The 18,039-nt window shown below is 42.6% G+C and overlaps 1 protein-coding gene across 8 annotated transcripts in view; it reads right to left on the bottom strand.

Annotated features, from left to right (window-relative positions):
* Window positions 1-44: 44 nt before the first annotated feature.
* Window positions 45-18,039, bottom strand: part of PHACTR1 (phosphatase and actin regulator 1) — a 302,786-nt gene continuing 284,791 nt past the window's right edge. For all 8 annotated transcript variants that reach the window (XM_027891638.1, XM_027891637.1, XM_027891641.1 and 5 more), the window contains 4 exons: window positions 14,384-14,445; window positions 4,969-5,109; window positions 2,228-2,360; window positions 45-2,155 (listed from right to left, as the gene is read on the bottom strand). In XM_027891638.1, the coding sequence (XP_027747439.1) occupies window positions 2,280-2,360; window positions 4,969-5,109; window positions 14,384-14,445 (284 nt within the window). In that variant the 3' untranslated portion in view covers window positions 45-2,155; window positions 2,228-2,279. The remainder of the gene's footprint in view (window positions 2,156-2,227; window positions 2,361-4,968; window positions 5,110-14,383; window positions 14,446-18,039) is intronic.

Consider the following 18,039-nt stretch of genomic DNA (forward strand, 5'->3'; position numbering starts at 1 on the left):
GGAAAAAAAAAAAAAAAAGAGAAACAGTAAGATAATGTCCTCACATGTTTGTTGAACATAAAAAATATAGGAAAACTAATTGCTACAATGACACCATTAGGCAGCTCGATTTTTGCAGCACTGACATCAGCCATGCTGGCATTGAGGACCCAGAACAGATGCTCACACTTCCTTGGTCCTAGCCAGACTCACAGTTCATAGGTATAAACTGTTTGCACCAAAATCTACCAAAGACATTCATACTCTTTGGGTCCATCCTATGGGACCCCTGAGTGGGTGACTACGGATCAGCTAGTTCTCTTCCAGACCATTCCACAAAAATTGCCTGGTTCAGACAAACCTTGTGCTCTTCAGCCAGAAAGATTTACGTACAGTTTAATTATTCTTAAATGCTGGAGGCTAAAGAGACAAATGGAGCTGAAATGGCCACCCTTTCAGTAAGGACACCCCATGTCAGAAGGCCTGGGTTTGTCAGATCTGCAAATATATATTTTTTTAAGCTTTGATTTTCACTCTATTATGAATTAATTAATGTGTCCCACTAGTAAAGTGACACATTCTACGCTCAGCTCGTGCAACTGCTTAATGACATGAATAGCTCATTACCTTGTTAATGACTTTATAATGGTGATTTATCTAAGTTTGTTTAAGAAAATGACTTTCTTTTGTTTAAGCGTGCTTCCTTCAAGTGTCTATTTCCCAAAGCCACTTGTCTAACCTCTAAGTCCTTCTGGATTTCAGGTAAACCCTTATTCCAATTTCTGTTACATTAGTTATTACTCTGTGTATGCCTGGCCCAGACTGACTTAGTCTGAGCTGGTTGGTGGCTTTCAGATACAAACTGAGTCACCTTAAAGGGTCACTGCTCAGCCCAATACTGGAAGACAAGGAAAATATTGCCCAGAAGCCTGTGAAAACCAGGCAGCTGGAGATACTTCTGGAAAACTAAACCAAGTCTGTATGCTGTGGGATACTAAAGGCACTGGAATTCAGTGGAGCTCTCAAAGGTGCTCGACTCCTTGTAGCAATACCCCCTTTAAAACAGTCTCCTCCTTTCTACATTTGTCACCTCTCCCCTGGAGGAGCGAGCCAAATGTCTCTCAAAGGCTCAGTCACTGGGGTCAGTGGATCTAGGCCAACTGTACACCCTAAAGCTTCCTCCAGACCTCCTGGCTCAGAAGCAGCTGGCTTGTCTCTAGCAGCATTCCATTATTACAAACCTCAGTGCAACCAGTCTAGCACATGCTAGGAAGGAGAAGGGAGATAGTTTCTGCTAGGGAATAAATGCATAATACATGTGGTGAATTTTAATATAATTATTAATTCATACACCTAAAAATCCCCTAATACAAAATTAATTTTGCCTTAAGCTTTTCTGTATTTTTCCTAAAAGTATTGCCTGCATTTTTCATGAGCACCAAGCTGATGAATGCATTAATACAAGGGCAGATCCAGTTTTGCACCAGATCTCGCTGTCACTTGTATTCAGTACCTAGCACTTGTCTTTAAAGTCTAAAATGTTGATTTGAAAAGGCCTGACTGAAGCTGAAATGCCAGGAGTTTGGCTCATCTTGGCACCAAAGCCAGAGCAAACTTAGCACAGGCTGTGCGAGGGCATGTGCCCTGACCTCCCAGCCTGTCAGAGAGTAACATGGTTGGTCTGGGCTCATGGATAATTCATTCAGTCTCTACCTTTATAACTTAAAACGTGTAACAAACAGTGTAACAAACAAGCACTGCCTCTCATAAGGTGGATCTTGCTATTTCCCCACTGCATTGCCTATGGTTGGACACGGACAAGACTGAGAGATCTGTGGGAGGGACGTGCGTGGTTGTGGAACAGCTCTACACCCAGCAGAGTTTAGTGTGTGCTCATTCTCACTTTCCTATGTGCTTTACCAGAGTCCCTTGTCCTGCTTCAGACACCAACACTACTTACTTTTGGTCTCAGAAGAACGGATACACAGCTAGAACATGATGATTTCACAAATAAAAAGAGGTGGCATCTTATTAAACAGATGGCCCGTGCCAGCATAACAACACGTAATGGGGCAGGATGTATTCATCTGTGTGTTTCTGTTACAGCCTGTAATTCTAAATGTTGTCTAGACCTCATGGTATGTTCAGTCGGTGTTGGAGGAACAGCTGCTCGTTGGTTTTTTTTTTTTTTTTTTTTTTTTTTTTTTTTTTTTTTTTTTTTTTTTTTTTTTTTTTTTTTTTTTTTTTTTTTTTTTGAAAACAACAGTATTCATTTATAGTCTTATAAAATTAATCTCAGCTTACCTTGTTAGATGCCTACTTAATTCATGAACTTCCATTTCAGAGCTTTTAAATTCATTAAGCTCTTTTCGAATGGCTGCCTGCAAAGGACAAATAAACTCATAAATGTATAAATGACAGAGATTAAAATAAGTTCATTTTGTTCTCAAAACAGTATATTAAAAGTGAAGCAAATAGATAACATTATCAAAGAGAGAAAGACCAACATAAAGACTTTAAAATATGAAAAGTAACAGAGATAAACATTTCCTTGGGTGAAGTTACCTAAAGTGACTGATCTTACTTGTGAAGAAAAGAGGGATGCCTCACTTCCAGCCCTCTACGCTGCCTCAGGCTGTGCACCTCTGCCCTCTTCCTCCCTTCTGACCCAGCTTTACAGTTTATTAAACCAATTCAACACATTAATCCAGCAGAAAAACAGCCATGGTGCCGTGGTATTCACCCTCTGTGGTTTGTCCATGAGGGAACAGAAAACCAGGGGCACTGGCAGGAAGAGAAATACTGAAGAATAAAAAAAACAAGAGGGGGTGATTTGAAGGAACTCAACTGCATGGAAGACGTGGCACTCAGCAGAACTAGCTCGAGTCCCAAGCCCAAAGTCAAGACCTCTGACAGCTCTGTGATATTTGTAGCTCATAAAGGGGTTTCACTGTGAGCGTATGGAGGCAACACAGAAGGTGGTTCCTGTTGAAGCCACTCAATTGAGGCAGTCTTTGAGAAACAAAAGGTTAACTCAACCACAAAATTGTGGAAGTAGTTCCAAAACCCTAGCATTAAGAAACCACAGAAGTAATAAATTGTCTGAGGAACAGAACATGTTGACAAGATAGAACATTTAAAACATAAAACAAAGAGATAGCAACATCAGCAAATCTTAGAACGAGCCAAAAGTCAACCTGACACTTGCCAACTATCCAAATTAGGGAAAGATCTGAGGAAAGTTCAAAAGTTTACAACGAGGAAGAACCAACGAACAACCACTGCCCATGATGAAGGCTACAGGAACTCCCACCTCTAAACCTCCCCAAATTGAAGACTCCGCCTATATATGAATATTACAAGTAGATGTTGCAATTTAATGAATATGCATGTTTATGATGTAATCTTATGCTCTAAACTGTATAAAAGAACTGTGCTGATTGTACAAGACAGAGTTCTTTGTCCAGGGCGACCTGGGAACTCTCCAACGCGTTGCATTAAAATACCTCCTGCTTTAAGGAAACAAATCTTTATCTCTAAAGCAGTCTCTCTGTGCTTTTTTGGGGCAAAATTTGGCTTCACTGTGGCCAAACGCTCCCACGGGTGCAAGGTGTGTGCCACTGCCTTTTTGTGGGATGCTGAAAACATCAGCATCAGTGACTACAAGTGTCTGCCAGCAATTTTTCCTCAGTGAAGGAAATCTAAACTAGTATGAGTTGCATGAGCCCATAACAGGGCTTTTGCAACAGCCACTGACCCAGTCACCAATTACCTTTGCCTTGACAAGCCCTAAGTGATAGGTTTTGCAAGTGCTTTTCTACAGAAAAGGCCCCTTGTGCTCTTTCTGCACAGCTTTGGGTTTTTATTTCCCTTAGAAGTGCCTGTCAGGCTCTGCCTCCATCCATCAGGACAGAGTGATGGCTATACTGCATCTCATGGGCCTACATTCAGCAGACCAATCTGCTACTGAAGTGACTGTGAAGGAGGCCACAGGAGCTGCTGATTCCCACAGGGTCTGAGATCTGTTTCTCCCTCCATCCCTCATCTATTGAAGAGATGCAAAAGCGCCCTTTTCTTTCCCCTAAGAGTCAGACCTGATAAAGACGAACTTCGACTGAAGGCAATTCCCTCCACCCAGCACACAGAGCAAGATTTACTGACTAATAGAAAAGCCCATTGCTAAAATCAGTTTTTGCAATAAATCTAGCCTGTGCTGACCAATGAAGACAGCTATGGAATCAAAGCTCTGGAAAAAAACAATCTTTTATAGGATGGTGTGGCTTTGTCAGGCATTTTAGAGTTTATTTCAATTTGTCTGGCTATTTTTTCCAACAGCGGACATAGTGGTGGGGAATCAGCAGATCATCTGAATGGTAGAAATCAGAATACTGCCCACAGGACCCAACCCCAAAAAACAATCTATCTGCTTCCCTATGCCATAAGAATGACAAACTCTCTTCATCTGATGATGCTTTGATGAGAAAATATTCATTTGGAAAACTTAGCCAAATATTCATTTGGAAAACTTTGCTCTAGCTATTGAATTTGCACATGCATTATAAAAAAAGAAAAAGTGATGTCAAAGTACTTTGCCTTAATACTAAACTTTTTACCAGGTTACATTTAATAGTGGTATTTCATGTTTGTATCACACTGCTCTGCTAGGTCTTGCAGAGGCTCTCAGCTGGAAGCGTTAAGACCAAAACCAACATAAAAAATACCGGGGCTGTCATTAGGACCTTTCTCAAAGGGCTTGGGATTCCTTTCCTCTCCTGGTTTCCATGCATGTAGAAACCTTCTTGCCAAAGATTCATGATTCAAACAAACAAACCTCACGAATGGGAAAAAAACACAGCTGTGTTGGGAAGGGAAGTCAGGTGGGGGTTTATTCCTTGACACCCATGGCACCTGTGGGACCTGAGAGATGCCACTTGCTGCGACTTGCTCTAACTATTCAGGTCATGGCTCTTCCCAAGTTGTTCCACTTACTTTGTCGGCGGCTGTGAGTCGTGTCCAGGGTTTGTCTGCCCTCCGGTCGTAGTCCTGCGCATCTGCCACTTCCACGTAGTCACTGAAGCGGATGAGGATCTTCCTCTCACGTAGCTCTTCTACTGTGGGCCTTTGACTCAGCTGCAGGTTTGAGGAAGAAGCGGAAAAAGATGTCAGGACTTCTCTTTTTCCCTGCAGAGTACTGCTTGGGGATTTACTTTACTACAACCATCGTTACTGTAATAAGAGGATTCAGACATTCCCAGTGCTTTTGTTTAATCAACCTTTCACAGAATTGCTACGGGGGAGAGGCCCTCTTGTTACAGCACTGTAAATATCATCCCATTTTGCTGTCAGAGCAAGATGTTCTTTGGGAAGCACCTGTGGCTAGAGACCCCAGTCCCTGGCTGAGGTTGATCGCCCCTAGCAGAAATGAGATGTAATGCAAAAAAGTCTCCTAGTGCACTGATATCCTAGGAAGAGACAAAGACCACAACGCAACTTTAAAACTACCTGCACAGGCTGTTCACTCCCCAGCCTTCTGCTGCTCTGTGTCTGTGCTCCTGTGCTGCCTAGTAGGAGTCAGGGCAAGGCATGGAGTGGCTCCCTGAATTATGTGCAAACGGTGACAAACGACTTATTTTACGATTCTCTTATTCTGCAGACTTGTCTTTACCTCCAGAAAAGGCAGGCAGGATGACTAGTGCTCACTGAACTTTTCACTGTATCTATTGACAGTTCTGTTTTGTGTCACAGCATATTTGACTTTTAATAGTTTATGTTGCATGCTATAAGCCAAAAAAAAAAAAAAAAAAAAAAAGTCAAGGGTGGATTCTATCAAGTCAGGAAAGCATCTTCATTGTTCCAAAGCATTTCTTTCAAATTCCACAGCAGAATTGGCAGCCACAGTCAAAACTCCTCTCAAATTAGAAAGAGTAGTATGCTCATAGTCCACGTATTGCACAGCCAGCTATATGGGCAGGGACAGGAGTTAGCTTTCAGGGATCAATTCCCCTAGGATGCACAGCATGCTGCTTAATGTCAAAAGCAATTACACAACTGTTTCTGAAGAAGGTGCTACATGTGTGGATGTGGCTGTAGCTTAGCTGAATAAGTTTCACTGCTAGACTGAAACATTTGTGACCAGGATACATCAGGAGAAATAATAACCTGGTAACAATGACCTACACAGTGTATCATGCTCTTTCCACTCACTAGAAATAGCTGTGCTTTGCAATACTTCACCCTTGTGAAGAGTGAAATGTCTAAATGCTTCATAAAATGTTTGAGACTCTATTCTGCAACATTATTTATGCTCCTGAATCCACCTTCCTCCCACATTAGGTCTCTCAGTTCCCAGCATTTTGTCTTCCAGGAAGAATTAAGATTCAAAACAGCCAGGATCCTAAGTGGAAGGTGAAAAATCCCACCTTTCTCCAGCATCTGGGTGCCAATGCACTGGCCCATCCTGTGTCTGGCTTTGAGCCTGTGTGTTTGTTCTTAGCATGGATGGTTGCCTTTCTGTTCTCTTGTGATGGGAGGTGACAGTGGGGCTCCTCTCCTTACAGCAGCCCTGAGCATGCACCCACAAACCAGGTTCAAACATTTCAAGTGGAGAGCCTGCAGAGCTGCACTAATCTCCTGCCTGTGAGATGATCAGGAGAATTAAAATGAGGATGGAAATTCTATCCTTCCTGGCTTCAGCCCAGCCATTTTGCATGCACCAAAACCAGAGAAATCAGGGAAAGAGAGTGTAACAACTCTAGGAGAGGAGCACAGCTCTACACCCTGTTACATGATGCCCTTGCCTAGGACAGCTGGCATCAGTCAAGTCACAGCTCAGCAGTTCATGTGTTGTCTCCAAAGCCATTTTGGGGTAAATTATGACACTTAATACAGGGCAAAACTCATTGTTGGTTTGAAAAACAACTTTGAAACTTTGGAATATTGCAAAGATCTTAACACTAAACAGTTTTTCACACCCACCTTCTTCTATGGGAAGCATGATGTTTCCCAGGGCGAGCTGCTCTGCATGTGGCTGCCACACAACATTCCTCCTATTTCACTCAAAAGCTTCCCAAGAAAAGCCCTAATTCGTATACCCATGCTCAGGTCAGCCATGTTCAGGTCAGCCAAAAAGCATGTACATGATGAGGTTAACAAAAAACATTCCCTCCTGAACTCAGGCTACACGTTTTGGGGACTTCTTTTTAAGAAAAGCAAAATGTATAAACAGCAGGCATAGCTTTTTTTGTCTTTTTTTTTAGGCAACAAGATAAACATATCTCTGAACTAGAGTACTGTGTCAGAAAAGCCAGAGGGCACAATAAAGTAGATCAAAGCACGTCTAGATTTAAAAATGTTATTTTTCATTCTAACAGAATGAAATTCTAACTATAATTGGTTCTTCAGCCTGGAGTTCTGATACCTACACCTATGGCACCTGCAAGCCAAATACACACTGCAAACAAAACCAAGAAAAGCTAAGTGCTATACCAAACTTGGAGTATAATCACAGTTAGGCTATGAGAGAGGCTTCTCTCTGTCCTACAATTCATCTTAAATGTGGTCTCGGCAGGTTTTTCTAGCAGCCCTTATACTAGGAGTTGCAGGTTTTTTAGCACTGATACAATATTATTCAGATAATACAGCACAGATTTGCTTTCAGTTATTGAAAATCTAACCTCTGACTATGGGAATCCCTATGCTGAAATAATATTATGACTATACCTGAAACAGGAAGGGTTAATTGAAATACTTTTACTGTAAACCCATAAGAGCCCCCCTACCCCCCTGTATGACTTATAGTTTACCGAAAGCTGTATTTCGTTTACTGTAAGCTACATTTCATACAGGAAGACTTTGTCCCGTGCTGGGCATCAGACCTTAAAGGAACCACAACAAACACTGGACAAAGAACCCAGCGCCCATAAATCTCATCCAGAGGAGCCAAGGTGACATCTCAATAGGTAAAATAGGCCCAAAGCCAAGGGTTTCTTTAAGGCTGAGTGATCAGAACACAGAACAATAAAAAGAACGAAAGGTCACGAAGGTCACCCGATGAAGAGGAGAGAATTTGAGACCCCATGAGGAAGTAAGGCAGGATCTACCCCCATAATATTCCTTAAAATAGAGACCACGCCTCAATCTCCGCCCCTAACTCCACCTGTTATGAATATTGTAATCTAATGATGCAATAATATGAGTATGCATGTGATTATGATGTAATCATTACCAAACCTGTATAAAATACTCATTCTAACCTAACCAGCTCGGAGCCTGTTTTCCCAGCACTAGCTGACAGGCTGCCCGGCCGTTAAATAAATAAATAAATACCTTGCTGCTTTAGACATAAAACTCTGTCTAAACAGTTTTATCTGCTTTTTTTGGGCATCACACCCCAAAATTTCAAGGATAAGGCTGAGACTCCATCTTTACTTGCATCATCTGCTTCTTTTCCCGCAACAGCATGAATTAAGGATGGATCACTAATATTATCACTTCTCAGCTTTTATCATCTTTGGACATAGCCTAGATGTTGCTTCAGGTTGGAATGGAATTAAAAAAGAAATCAAACCAAAAATGTCTTACTGCATGGAGTGTGACAATACCAACAAAATACGAAATCCTGTGAATTAAACTCTGTGTTTCTAAACGGCTACAAGGGAAGTGGGAATTCCTACAAGCTTTCTAAGCTGGAAGAGGACTTCCAAAAATGACTGACTCTACTTCACAGCTTCTGTCAGCTCCTGACATTATCTGGCTCTCAGGTTTGTACTAATCCAAGTGATGTGCAAGTTTGTACAAAGGAGAAGGCAGGTGGTTGCTGATACAGTGAAACATGCCATGCCAGGCTGCTTTCTAGGAGGTGTCAGGAAGGCAGGAGCATCAAGGGCCACAGGGATGGTGATGCTTCTGCTGGCAATGTAAATTCATTGTTGGTGTTTACCTCAGCGGTGCACTGATTCTTAAACAGCTAATCTGGTTTCCTTTGTGCACTGAGTGTAGGTAAAATCAAAGAAATAATACTAAATGTTAAGGGTCACATGATGAAAGTGAGACACATCTGAGGTAAGTTTTCATATTTGCAAATGCACAAAAATCAAATCAGGTGCATCACCTGAAATTCAGTGGGAAACTTCGGGGTGTGTGAAGAGCAGTGCACTGAAATAGATGTGAAAAAATGTCAAGGGCATAAGCACACTATGAAACTGTGTTAATGTGCATATTCTCAGGTAACACCTGAATGTAAGACAGACTAAAAGCTGCTTCTTCCCCTGAAGGCATAAAACTATTGCTGTAAATTAGTTTTAGATGCCCCGCCTTTGTTTCAGAAACCTACAGCCAGTGCAATTTCAGGTAGTTCTACACCCTGTCAGAGTGGTAGGCGGTGCCTCCATCTCCATAGAGAGGGAAAAGCAAGTGAAGTACAGGGACTGAGCAACCTGCTCAAGGTGACCCAGGAAGCCTGGAGCAGAGCTATAAACAGGAAAAAAGATGCACTGACTCTCGTGCCAGTGCTCTGGCTGTGAAAGGGTCCTGAAATCCATCGCTGATATCACATAGTTCATGTGTAGCCATAAATCTACATATATTTCCATATATAAAGACATGCACACAAAATACATTCAGTACATCAAACCAAAATGCCAAGCTGATCATGCTAAATTTAGAGAGAGGGGCAACCACACTGAGTGATTTTCTAAAAGCCGTTAATTAAAGTTACATTATTTGAATGGTTGACAAACTTCCCTGCCTCTCTCTCATGCCATTGCAGAGATTTCTTGTGAGCTGCTAAGTGCAAGGGTCTTGCAGTATGTGTGTGCTGCAGAGAGGTCCCTTAACTCTTGAGCAGCTGGGGAAAGAGCTTTGCAGAACAGACTCTAAGCAGCCCCACTGGAGGCTTCAGTTCAATCTGTGTCCATGTTGAGGGCACAGCTCACCTGAGATCTCACCTTGGAGCTCATTTTTATGACCTGTGTGCTGTGGTCTCTTGGGTCAAAATTGCTTAATGCTACGGAGTCCTTCTTGAACAAAACCAGAGAACGAGCTCTTCCAACAGGCACATTCAAAACTTACAGTAAAAGGACACGGCCAAGGACATGATGCAATTGTCAGAACAAGGCAGTGATGCTCCAAGCAGGGAGAAAGTGTTCTTACTGAGCTGGAGCCTTTTGTACTTACTTCTGTTAATGTCAAAGGGATTTAAGTGTGTCTGCACTTCTTCTGTGTGCACCACTGGGCATTTACTTTTCTATTTACCTATTTGTGAAGATTTGTGAGCCGAGGGAGCTGGATAATTTTATCGCAAGTGACTCATTATTTGAGCGTGAACCAGGGTAAAAATCCCTTACGAAGTAAATGGATTTGTACTAATGCAAAAGCAGCAAATGAGGACAGGACCTCTCATGTCTTGTCATAGGAAGTCAGCTTTTTCTCTGTATATTCTGGATCACAAATAGATACAAATGGGCACTTTTCAAGCTTTGATACTAAGGCAATTTTGAAGGGAAGGTTTAACACAAACCCCTTTGTCCTTGGCATGGGAAATGAAGCAAGCCCAAGCACTGACACCAGGTAAAGAGGAGAGGGACATACTTTTGCCAGGTTGGTCTTGGGATTTAGACAAATACAGAATGCTGAGTTTGCTCCACTTCAGTCACAAGGAAGCTTCTTGTCTTGGCACGTCATCGTTGCCTGCTCTGTTTCCTCATTAAAATGTTATGATTGTTATTTAGGGAAGAAACTAGGGTGAAAAATTACAGACCCTAGGCAGCAGCACACACAAGCCCCTCTTCTCCTTTGCTCCCCACCTTTTGTGGTAAAGACATAGCAGCAGCATGTGATTAAAATGCCCTGAAGACCTTTCTCTCTGACTATAAATGCAGTTTATCCAAATTAGCTGCTACTCTTTTTTATTCTCTGACCTTTCCCCTCCCTCCTGCCTTCCTCCCACCTCTCACAGGAGTTCATTATTTTCAACAGCCTGTGCTGATGCAAATCAGTGAAGGTCAAGGAAAAGATTGAGCATCTTCAACCAAGCAAGGCATTTCCCAGTGAGGCACGATGAGCAGATAGTTTAAATTGTATCAGGGCAGGAATTTAATGGGAGCAAAGATTTCAGATTATTGAATGGATTTTAAGAAATAGCCACACCTCACCATTTTGGTTGTCTATATTACAGCTCTGAGATATTTCATTTTGGAGCTAGAGCTTGGGGAAAAAACAAGCTATTGGCAGTGGGGCGATAGGAAGCAGTAAACAGTTCTGGGGATTGGGGAGCACGATGCTGTTTAAGGGAAGAGAAGGTAGGAAGAGTTGTATTCCTCTTTGCAAGTGAGTAATGTGCCCTGGTAATCCAGGCTACGACTCTGTCTCTGTAATGGAAGTCCTCAAGGGGGCATTTAGGCTGCTGTTAATTGGCTTGGAGCTCTGCCAAATTCAGAGAGGATACATTCCTAGTAGTAATTCCTGGGGGCCCAGATTTCCCTGTGGCCATGACCCATCTGCAACACTTCTCCCAGAGGGCCTCTGCACATTAATATTCTTGGAATGGACTTGGGGTCAAGACCAGTGCTCAGAGAAAAAAACCTTCCTAATCCACATATCCTTCCACTCAAATGTTCCAAGTCCATGTGCCCAAAGCTGCTCATTGGGCCCTGAGGTGGGGGGGAGGAGAGGACAGGGGTGGCTGGATGTGCAGAACCCAGCCATAAGCATCTCAGGCAACAGGCAAATACGCTTCACCTCTCTTTCCTTGGGCAGGAGGGACACAAGGTACTGAGAAACCTACCCAACAGCATTTGCCTCAGCTTTGCTCTTTGAATGGCAGCTATTCCCCATTCCCAGTCAGTTTGGAATTAGATGAGAGGATGAAAAGTGCTTAAAGGGGCAGCTCGCTATAGGTCACCTGACTTCTTTTTAATTTTTTTTTTTTTTTGTCAGAAATTGCCTGTCCACATGATGAATTCAACTGGATATTTATTGCTGACTTTAATAAGGCATCTAGACCTAGCAAGGTAATTTTACTTATTACAGTATGTCATGTTACAACTTATCATCATAACACTCTAACAAAATGTCAGCGCTGAAGGAATTTTAAGAACAGCTTTTTAATGGATGGAGCATATTGTTCCCTTGGAGTTGGAATGTCGCCACCAAAAAAACTGGGGACAGTAGCGTTTCTATCCTGCAAGGTCAAAAGTCTCATCAAGAGCTCCTATAGAACCCCCTTCCCTTCTTATTACCAACTGCACACAGATACAAAAGAGGAAACATGTCACACTTTGCTTATGTTGAATTTACCCTGTGGGTATGTGTGTGCTCTAAAACTCAGCGCAAACAGAAAGGACTGCTGGGCAACATACTTGCTGTGCTCAATTAAACTTCTGCTTGATCTAAGGTTCAAAATCCTTTAGAAGTAAGAATTCAGCACAAAACAACAGAAGGTGCCTGCCACTCCGCTGTAAACACAACGGCACATCTGGGACATGCTCATGAAAGACACAGCTGGGGAATAACAACTATTTTTGCAGGATTCACTAGGTGGTTGGCATTTCTAGTTGTTGTCTGGAACACTTTCACACTTTATTCACTTATTTCCTCTAGTGATTTCTGAGCTTTTTTGATGGTAGGTTTGGTAGGTGAGAACAAAATCTCTTGTTAGATCAGGCCTGTGGTTCTTTCATTAAAATTACATGTGTCACTAGAACATTTTACAACAGTTTAAAAAGATGCTCCAAATCAAACAGTACTAAGTCAGGTTGCTACCAACCCCACAAAGGTGAGGGAGAAAAATGTTTACTAGGGATGAGGCCAAAAAAAAGCTAGAAGGAATGTGACTGGGAACTGGGGTATGTACATTAAAGAGCTGACTGCCAGGGACTCGGACTGATGCTGCTCTTCCTGTTGTTTCTGCTTAGAAGTGCAAACAAGACAAAGCAAGAAATCTTACAGAAAACTGCAGAGGTTTCAGGGAGCAGACACTGCTGTGATATTTGTGGCAGTCTGGGTGTGTGGCTGTGGCTTCTGCCTGCAGCAGACCTTTCCTACAAAATAGTGGAGGATGGGACCATATGGTGATGATGCCAGCTCAGGTAGCAAGCCCTCTGTTCTTAGGCAGCAGATGGGTATGGGTAGCTTTGGTTTTTATCTTTTACAGCAGTTCCTCAAATGGCATCAAGCCCTGGATTCGATTCCTGCAGGTGTTTACACTTCAGTGTACAGAGAAATTTAAAGCCTGGTAAAAATGGTATTCCTAGCCTTTGTGCAGAGCCCATGTCCCACAAAACATCTGCAATGCAGCTAGGATCTTTTCTTTCAGGCTGTGCTATGAGGAAATGCAAAACCATCCCTGTCACTGTGGTTAGGAATTTAAGTGTTTTAAAAATAATATTACGGCTCTCTGGGCCGCAATCTCAGCTCCTGCAGACACAGCAGTATCCCCCTGCTGGTGACCAATAATCTGCCTATTTACTTGAACTCAGAATAAGGTATGAGCTTTTTAACCACGAAAGAAGACAATCCAGTTCTCTGAATGTAACCTTTCCATGTATATTTAGAGCACTTTCCTGGTTATTATTTATACCATCAAAGTTGTGATCACATACGTCAAAAAGATTAAACCACCTAAAACTGTACAGGAAGGGAATGGCCCTGCTTCACAAGTGCGTGAGTTTTTAGGGGGCTTTCTCCACTTCTGGAGATAGGAAATATGTCAGTGGTGAAATAAGGTTTATCTGCAACAACAGGATGGATTGTCCACCATGTAAATTGGGGCATCTGCTGACATTTACATCAGCTCCAGAACTGAATACGTGTATCTGAAATGACTTCTTCAGTTTGAAGAGTAAATGACTTTCAAATGGGAGGAAAACCAAACCCAAATGATGGTGTTTTGTTTGTCCTTCCCTGCCAGTACAAGATAGTGCAGAAAACAATTTTGCAAATGCTTGTCTCTATTTAGTTTAAATACCTCAACTGACAATCTCCCTTTCCAGAAAATGTTTAGTTCCCATTTTATGGGGGTTTTTTGGATGGAATTTTAAAATGCAATCAGCACTGTTTTAACTTTGCTCTCTGTAATGTCTGCAGAAGCCATTACATTTACAATGAGAATTGGTCCTTGTAAATGCTGGTCTCTCTATCCTTCGCTATTCAAAGCTCCTTCAGTGATGAAGACTAGATCTTCTTTTGTCCTGTTTGAAATGTTACCAGCAATAACCTGCAAAGTGGTTCCCTTCACTCTCCGTGGAGTTTTACCCCTGTAACACTACTGACTTCTAAAGATTTCTTTTAAGACTTGTTTCACACTCTACTTTTGAAAATGGTGATGAGGAAAAAGGAAAAGATAAACAACTGTGCAGTAGGGAGAAAGTTACAGAAGTGTCATAATAGGATCAAAGTTGCTTCTCACCTTACGTGTTAATCTTCTCTTAATCTCTCGTTTTTCCTCCTGCTCCTCTTGCTCATTCCGGGCTGTAAAAGATTTACAAGGATCTCAGACTGTGAACTCATCAGGCATGCACAGTTTGCAACAAAATAAGCCTTTCCATCAGTATATTAATGTTTCAGGACCTCTCTGATGCACAGTATGTCCCTCTGGGTCTGGTGAATGTCCTCGATCCGTAGCCACTGTGCTTCCTCACACGCTTCATAAAACAGCTACAGCTTCCTTCCTTTCCCTGTGTTGGCACCTCTTCATGTGTGTCACTTTCTAGAAGGGCTGGGCAGAGAGCCAGCTCTTCAGAAAATGTTATCTCCCTGCCCATAGGCCTGGTGGCCTCAAGGGGTTCAGCTACGATATGGTCGGATTCTGCAAGGCTGCAAGGTCAATGGCTGGAAAAGAAACACATGCCTTTTTTTTTTTTTCCCCCACCCACAGAATAATTTCTTGCAGCTACTTTTTGGGGATAATAGAAAAAAACCACTTCAGAATAGAGGTGCCAGGCAAATCGTGTAACTTCCCATGACCTGAGCAGAGTTAAGGAGAGTGTGTCCTTCCATCATGAGCCTTCACAGCACCACACTGGAGCACAAAAGCACATCCGACGGCAATTCACTTCCAACAATAAGCCAAAAGATCCCATACTACAAGTTCTTACCAGGACACGCCTCAATTATTCCCTCAAAAGGACAATAACATTTGAATACACAAACTCTTATTCAGCTTAGGAGCAGGCTGTCGTGTCTTTACATTGAACTTTACCAAAAGTCACTGAAATCCCAGTTAAGATCTGTTTCCACCACTTCTTTGATGACTGAAATGCTCCTTACTCCAATCATCCCGGCACATAACAGGTGAGAGCAAACACAACTCATCAGTTTTTCCAGTAAGTACTCTGATGCCCTGCTGTGATCTGCTTTTCACTCAGACAGGACTAGCTCAGGCAGGAATAACTCTCTGCAGGGGAGATTATGGACCTCAAAGGCCTGTTTAGGATAGGTGCCTTGATTTAAATTATTCAACTCTGGGCTGAATTAAATTCCAGGGGAAAATCAGTTCCTCTCCGCTGATCCCCTGGAAGGAGCAGGCACCTCTGGCAGAGTGTCAGTAACAAACCACCAGCTGTAGCTTCTTTAGCTGTGAGAGCACAAGTCAGCACTCCCACTAACCAACTGTGACGAGCCAGAAATAATACACGGAGCTCCAAACTTGATGGGAGTCTGCTCACAGTGGAGGGGATGCAACGCTTCAAACCAATGCATACAAAACTGAGGCTTTCCCCACACAGAAATGAAACCTGAAGTTTAGAGACCACAGAGACCTCTGAGCAGGTGAGAAGGGCTAGGCTGGAAAGCAGGTTTCTTGCTGCTCAGGACAGGCTGATGGGTCTATCACAAGTGCTCACTGACTTCAGCAGGACTGGGAAACCTCCAGCGAAGTAGACAAAGAGCCATTCAGTGTTACGATGTTTCATACTACACTTCTGATCTTTAAGTACCGTTTTACAAAAAATACTGCTTACATTTTCAGAAGGAGGGGAACTGATACTGGAGTAAAAAGAACACAAGTTAGCAGGGAGTCACAGATGGCTTTTTAAGTGATCACCGGAATACCTACACTGATAAATGTAATTTTCCTCTTTCAGTGGTTCCTGTCCCTACTGGGCTGGATTCTCTTCGAGCAATTGATCCCCTAGCAATATTTTTCTTCCCTTTGTGTCTCAAATTTGAAGGAGTTGATCCTGCAAATGCCTACTTTAAGAGACAGGGCCACTAATAAATCTGTGTAAGATTAAGCTAGAGAGATACAGAACTAAATAGAGCCCACAGAGAGTCAGGGTAGAACAGAAAGTAGCAGAGGATAAAACTTAGTTATGGCCTTTCCCTTTTGTCCTTGGCATCCAATGCCTTTCTTTTCTCCTCACTCTTATCTCAGCCACCCATCTTCAGAGACAGCCAGGCAGGCCGGAGACACTGGTTAGGTAAAAGCTGGAAATTAGGAATACATTCTCCTCCAAAACTAGAAAGTGATTTTGTTTTAGCTATTACTTTGAAGTTAAGTCATGCTAATCTTGTGAAGCTATAAAACTGATGCTTCATTTTATCTTACGTGTTCAGGAGATGCTGTTTCTCTAGACCTGAATGTCAGGGTGGGTGGGTGCAGGTTTACAATTTTCAGGCCTGATTTCTGTGCCAGTGTGAAATGTCTCCAGTACAGTCTGAGGCTCTCAGAGTCTACCCAACCACCATTTCTGTGACAAATTTATGCAACCCTGACTGTGCCAGGCTGACAACTGGACTTGTATCCATCCGTGAAGTCGCACAGGGGTGATGCGTGGAGGGGATTAAGACATCCTTCCTCATAAACCTGGACGGCAAGTATTAACTGCAAAAAGTGTTCCTTAATCTTCAAACTAATCTTGCAGGCCTGGACTTCTCTCACTACATGCCTTTGACTTAAACATGAGTCAGTGACTTGGGTATACTTCAGTGAAGGACCCTTCAAGATTCAGTTGTCCCTGCTATCTGTTTCCTTGCTGTGACTGCTGTAATCTTACTGTTGCTATCAGTAAGTAGTGAAACTTGCGCAGTGCATGCTTTGCCCTCGTAGTTTGGTAAGGATAACTCATTGCAGCAGCACAGAGCGAGGAAGTGTTCAATTCATGTATTAAGACTGGCTGCCCAACCACATTTTGCCTCATTTCTTCCCATCAGGATGGGCAATAATGCAGTTACACGTGTAATAGGAACATCATGGTACCAGACATGACACTTGAAACAGGGAGATTTCAGCTTTAACTGCAGAGGAAATCCTATTTAGTCTACTCAGGAGCTTGCTAGGTTTTCCTCTGTGTGTGTGTGTGTGCGCGTGCTCTGAACTGGGCTATTGCAAACTGCTTGACCTGCTCATGCAGAGACTTCACACTCTTTTTATTATCGCTTCCTAAGTCTCTCTTTCCCTGTGCTCCATTATATTTATTATAATTCTCCTTCTCAGAAGTCTAGAGGAAGAAAAGAAAGTGATGTACAAACCAGGCACTATTTATATTTACTTGTTTAAGGGTAGAGCATGTTTATGCTTCCTTTTTTAAATTACGTAACTATTTTAATTTTTTCCTTTCCTTCTGAGGTTCACCAAAAGTTGGAATGCCTTGGAAATACCACTTTACTCTTTCCTGTAAATAGGAAACTGTTTATCTACCAAGACACACATGTTTTGGGGCAGATCTGTGCTATGGAATCAAGCTACAAAAATTCCATTTAGGAAATACAGTATGATTCTGGATTCAGGGTAGTATGTTCAAACATCCACGTCATTTAAGAGCCTTTAGTCAATTAAAAAAAGAAACTAATGCTACTCAGAGGATAATTCCTCTGAAATGTAAGAGATCTTCAGGGCACTGTGTGACTGCTGTGCTTGGAAACGTGACGTTTAGAAACGCCTGCAAGGCACCCAGCGTTGGCCTCTCTGCTGATGCTGGTTCAAACACTGCTGCCAAAGCAGCTGCCCAAGACCCCCACCGCCCCCCAGCCACCTTCACTAGTGCCAGGGCAGTGCTCACTGGGCACTCACCAGTGCCAGGTGGTGCCTGACACGTGTCTGTTCGCAGGTCCCGGGATGACAAC

Source organism: Empidonax traillii, unplaced genomic scaffold (genome assembly GCF_003031625.1).
Source record: "Empidonax traillii isolate 1590-97213 ecotype Southwest subspecies unplaced genomic scaffold, ASM303162v1 scaffold324:size701061, whole genome shotgun sequence".
NCBI lineage: Eukaryota > Metazoa > Chordata > Aves > Passeriformes > Tyrannidae > Empidonax > Empidonax traillii.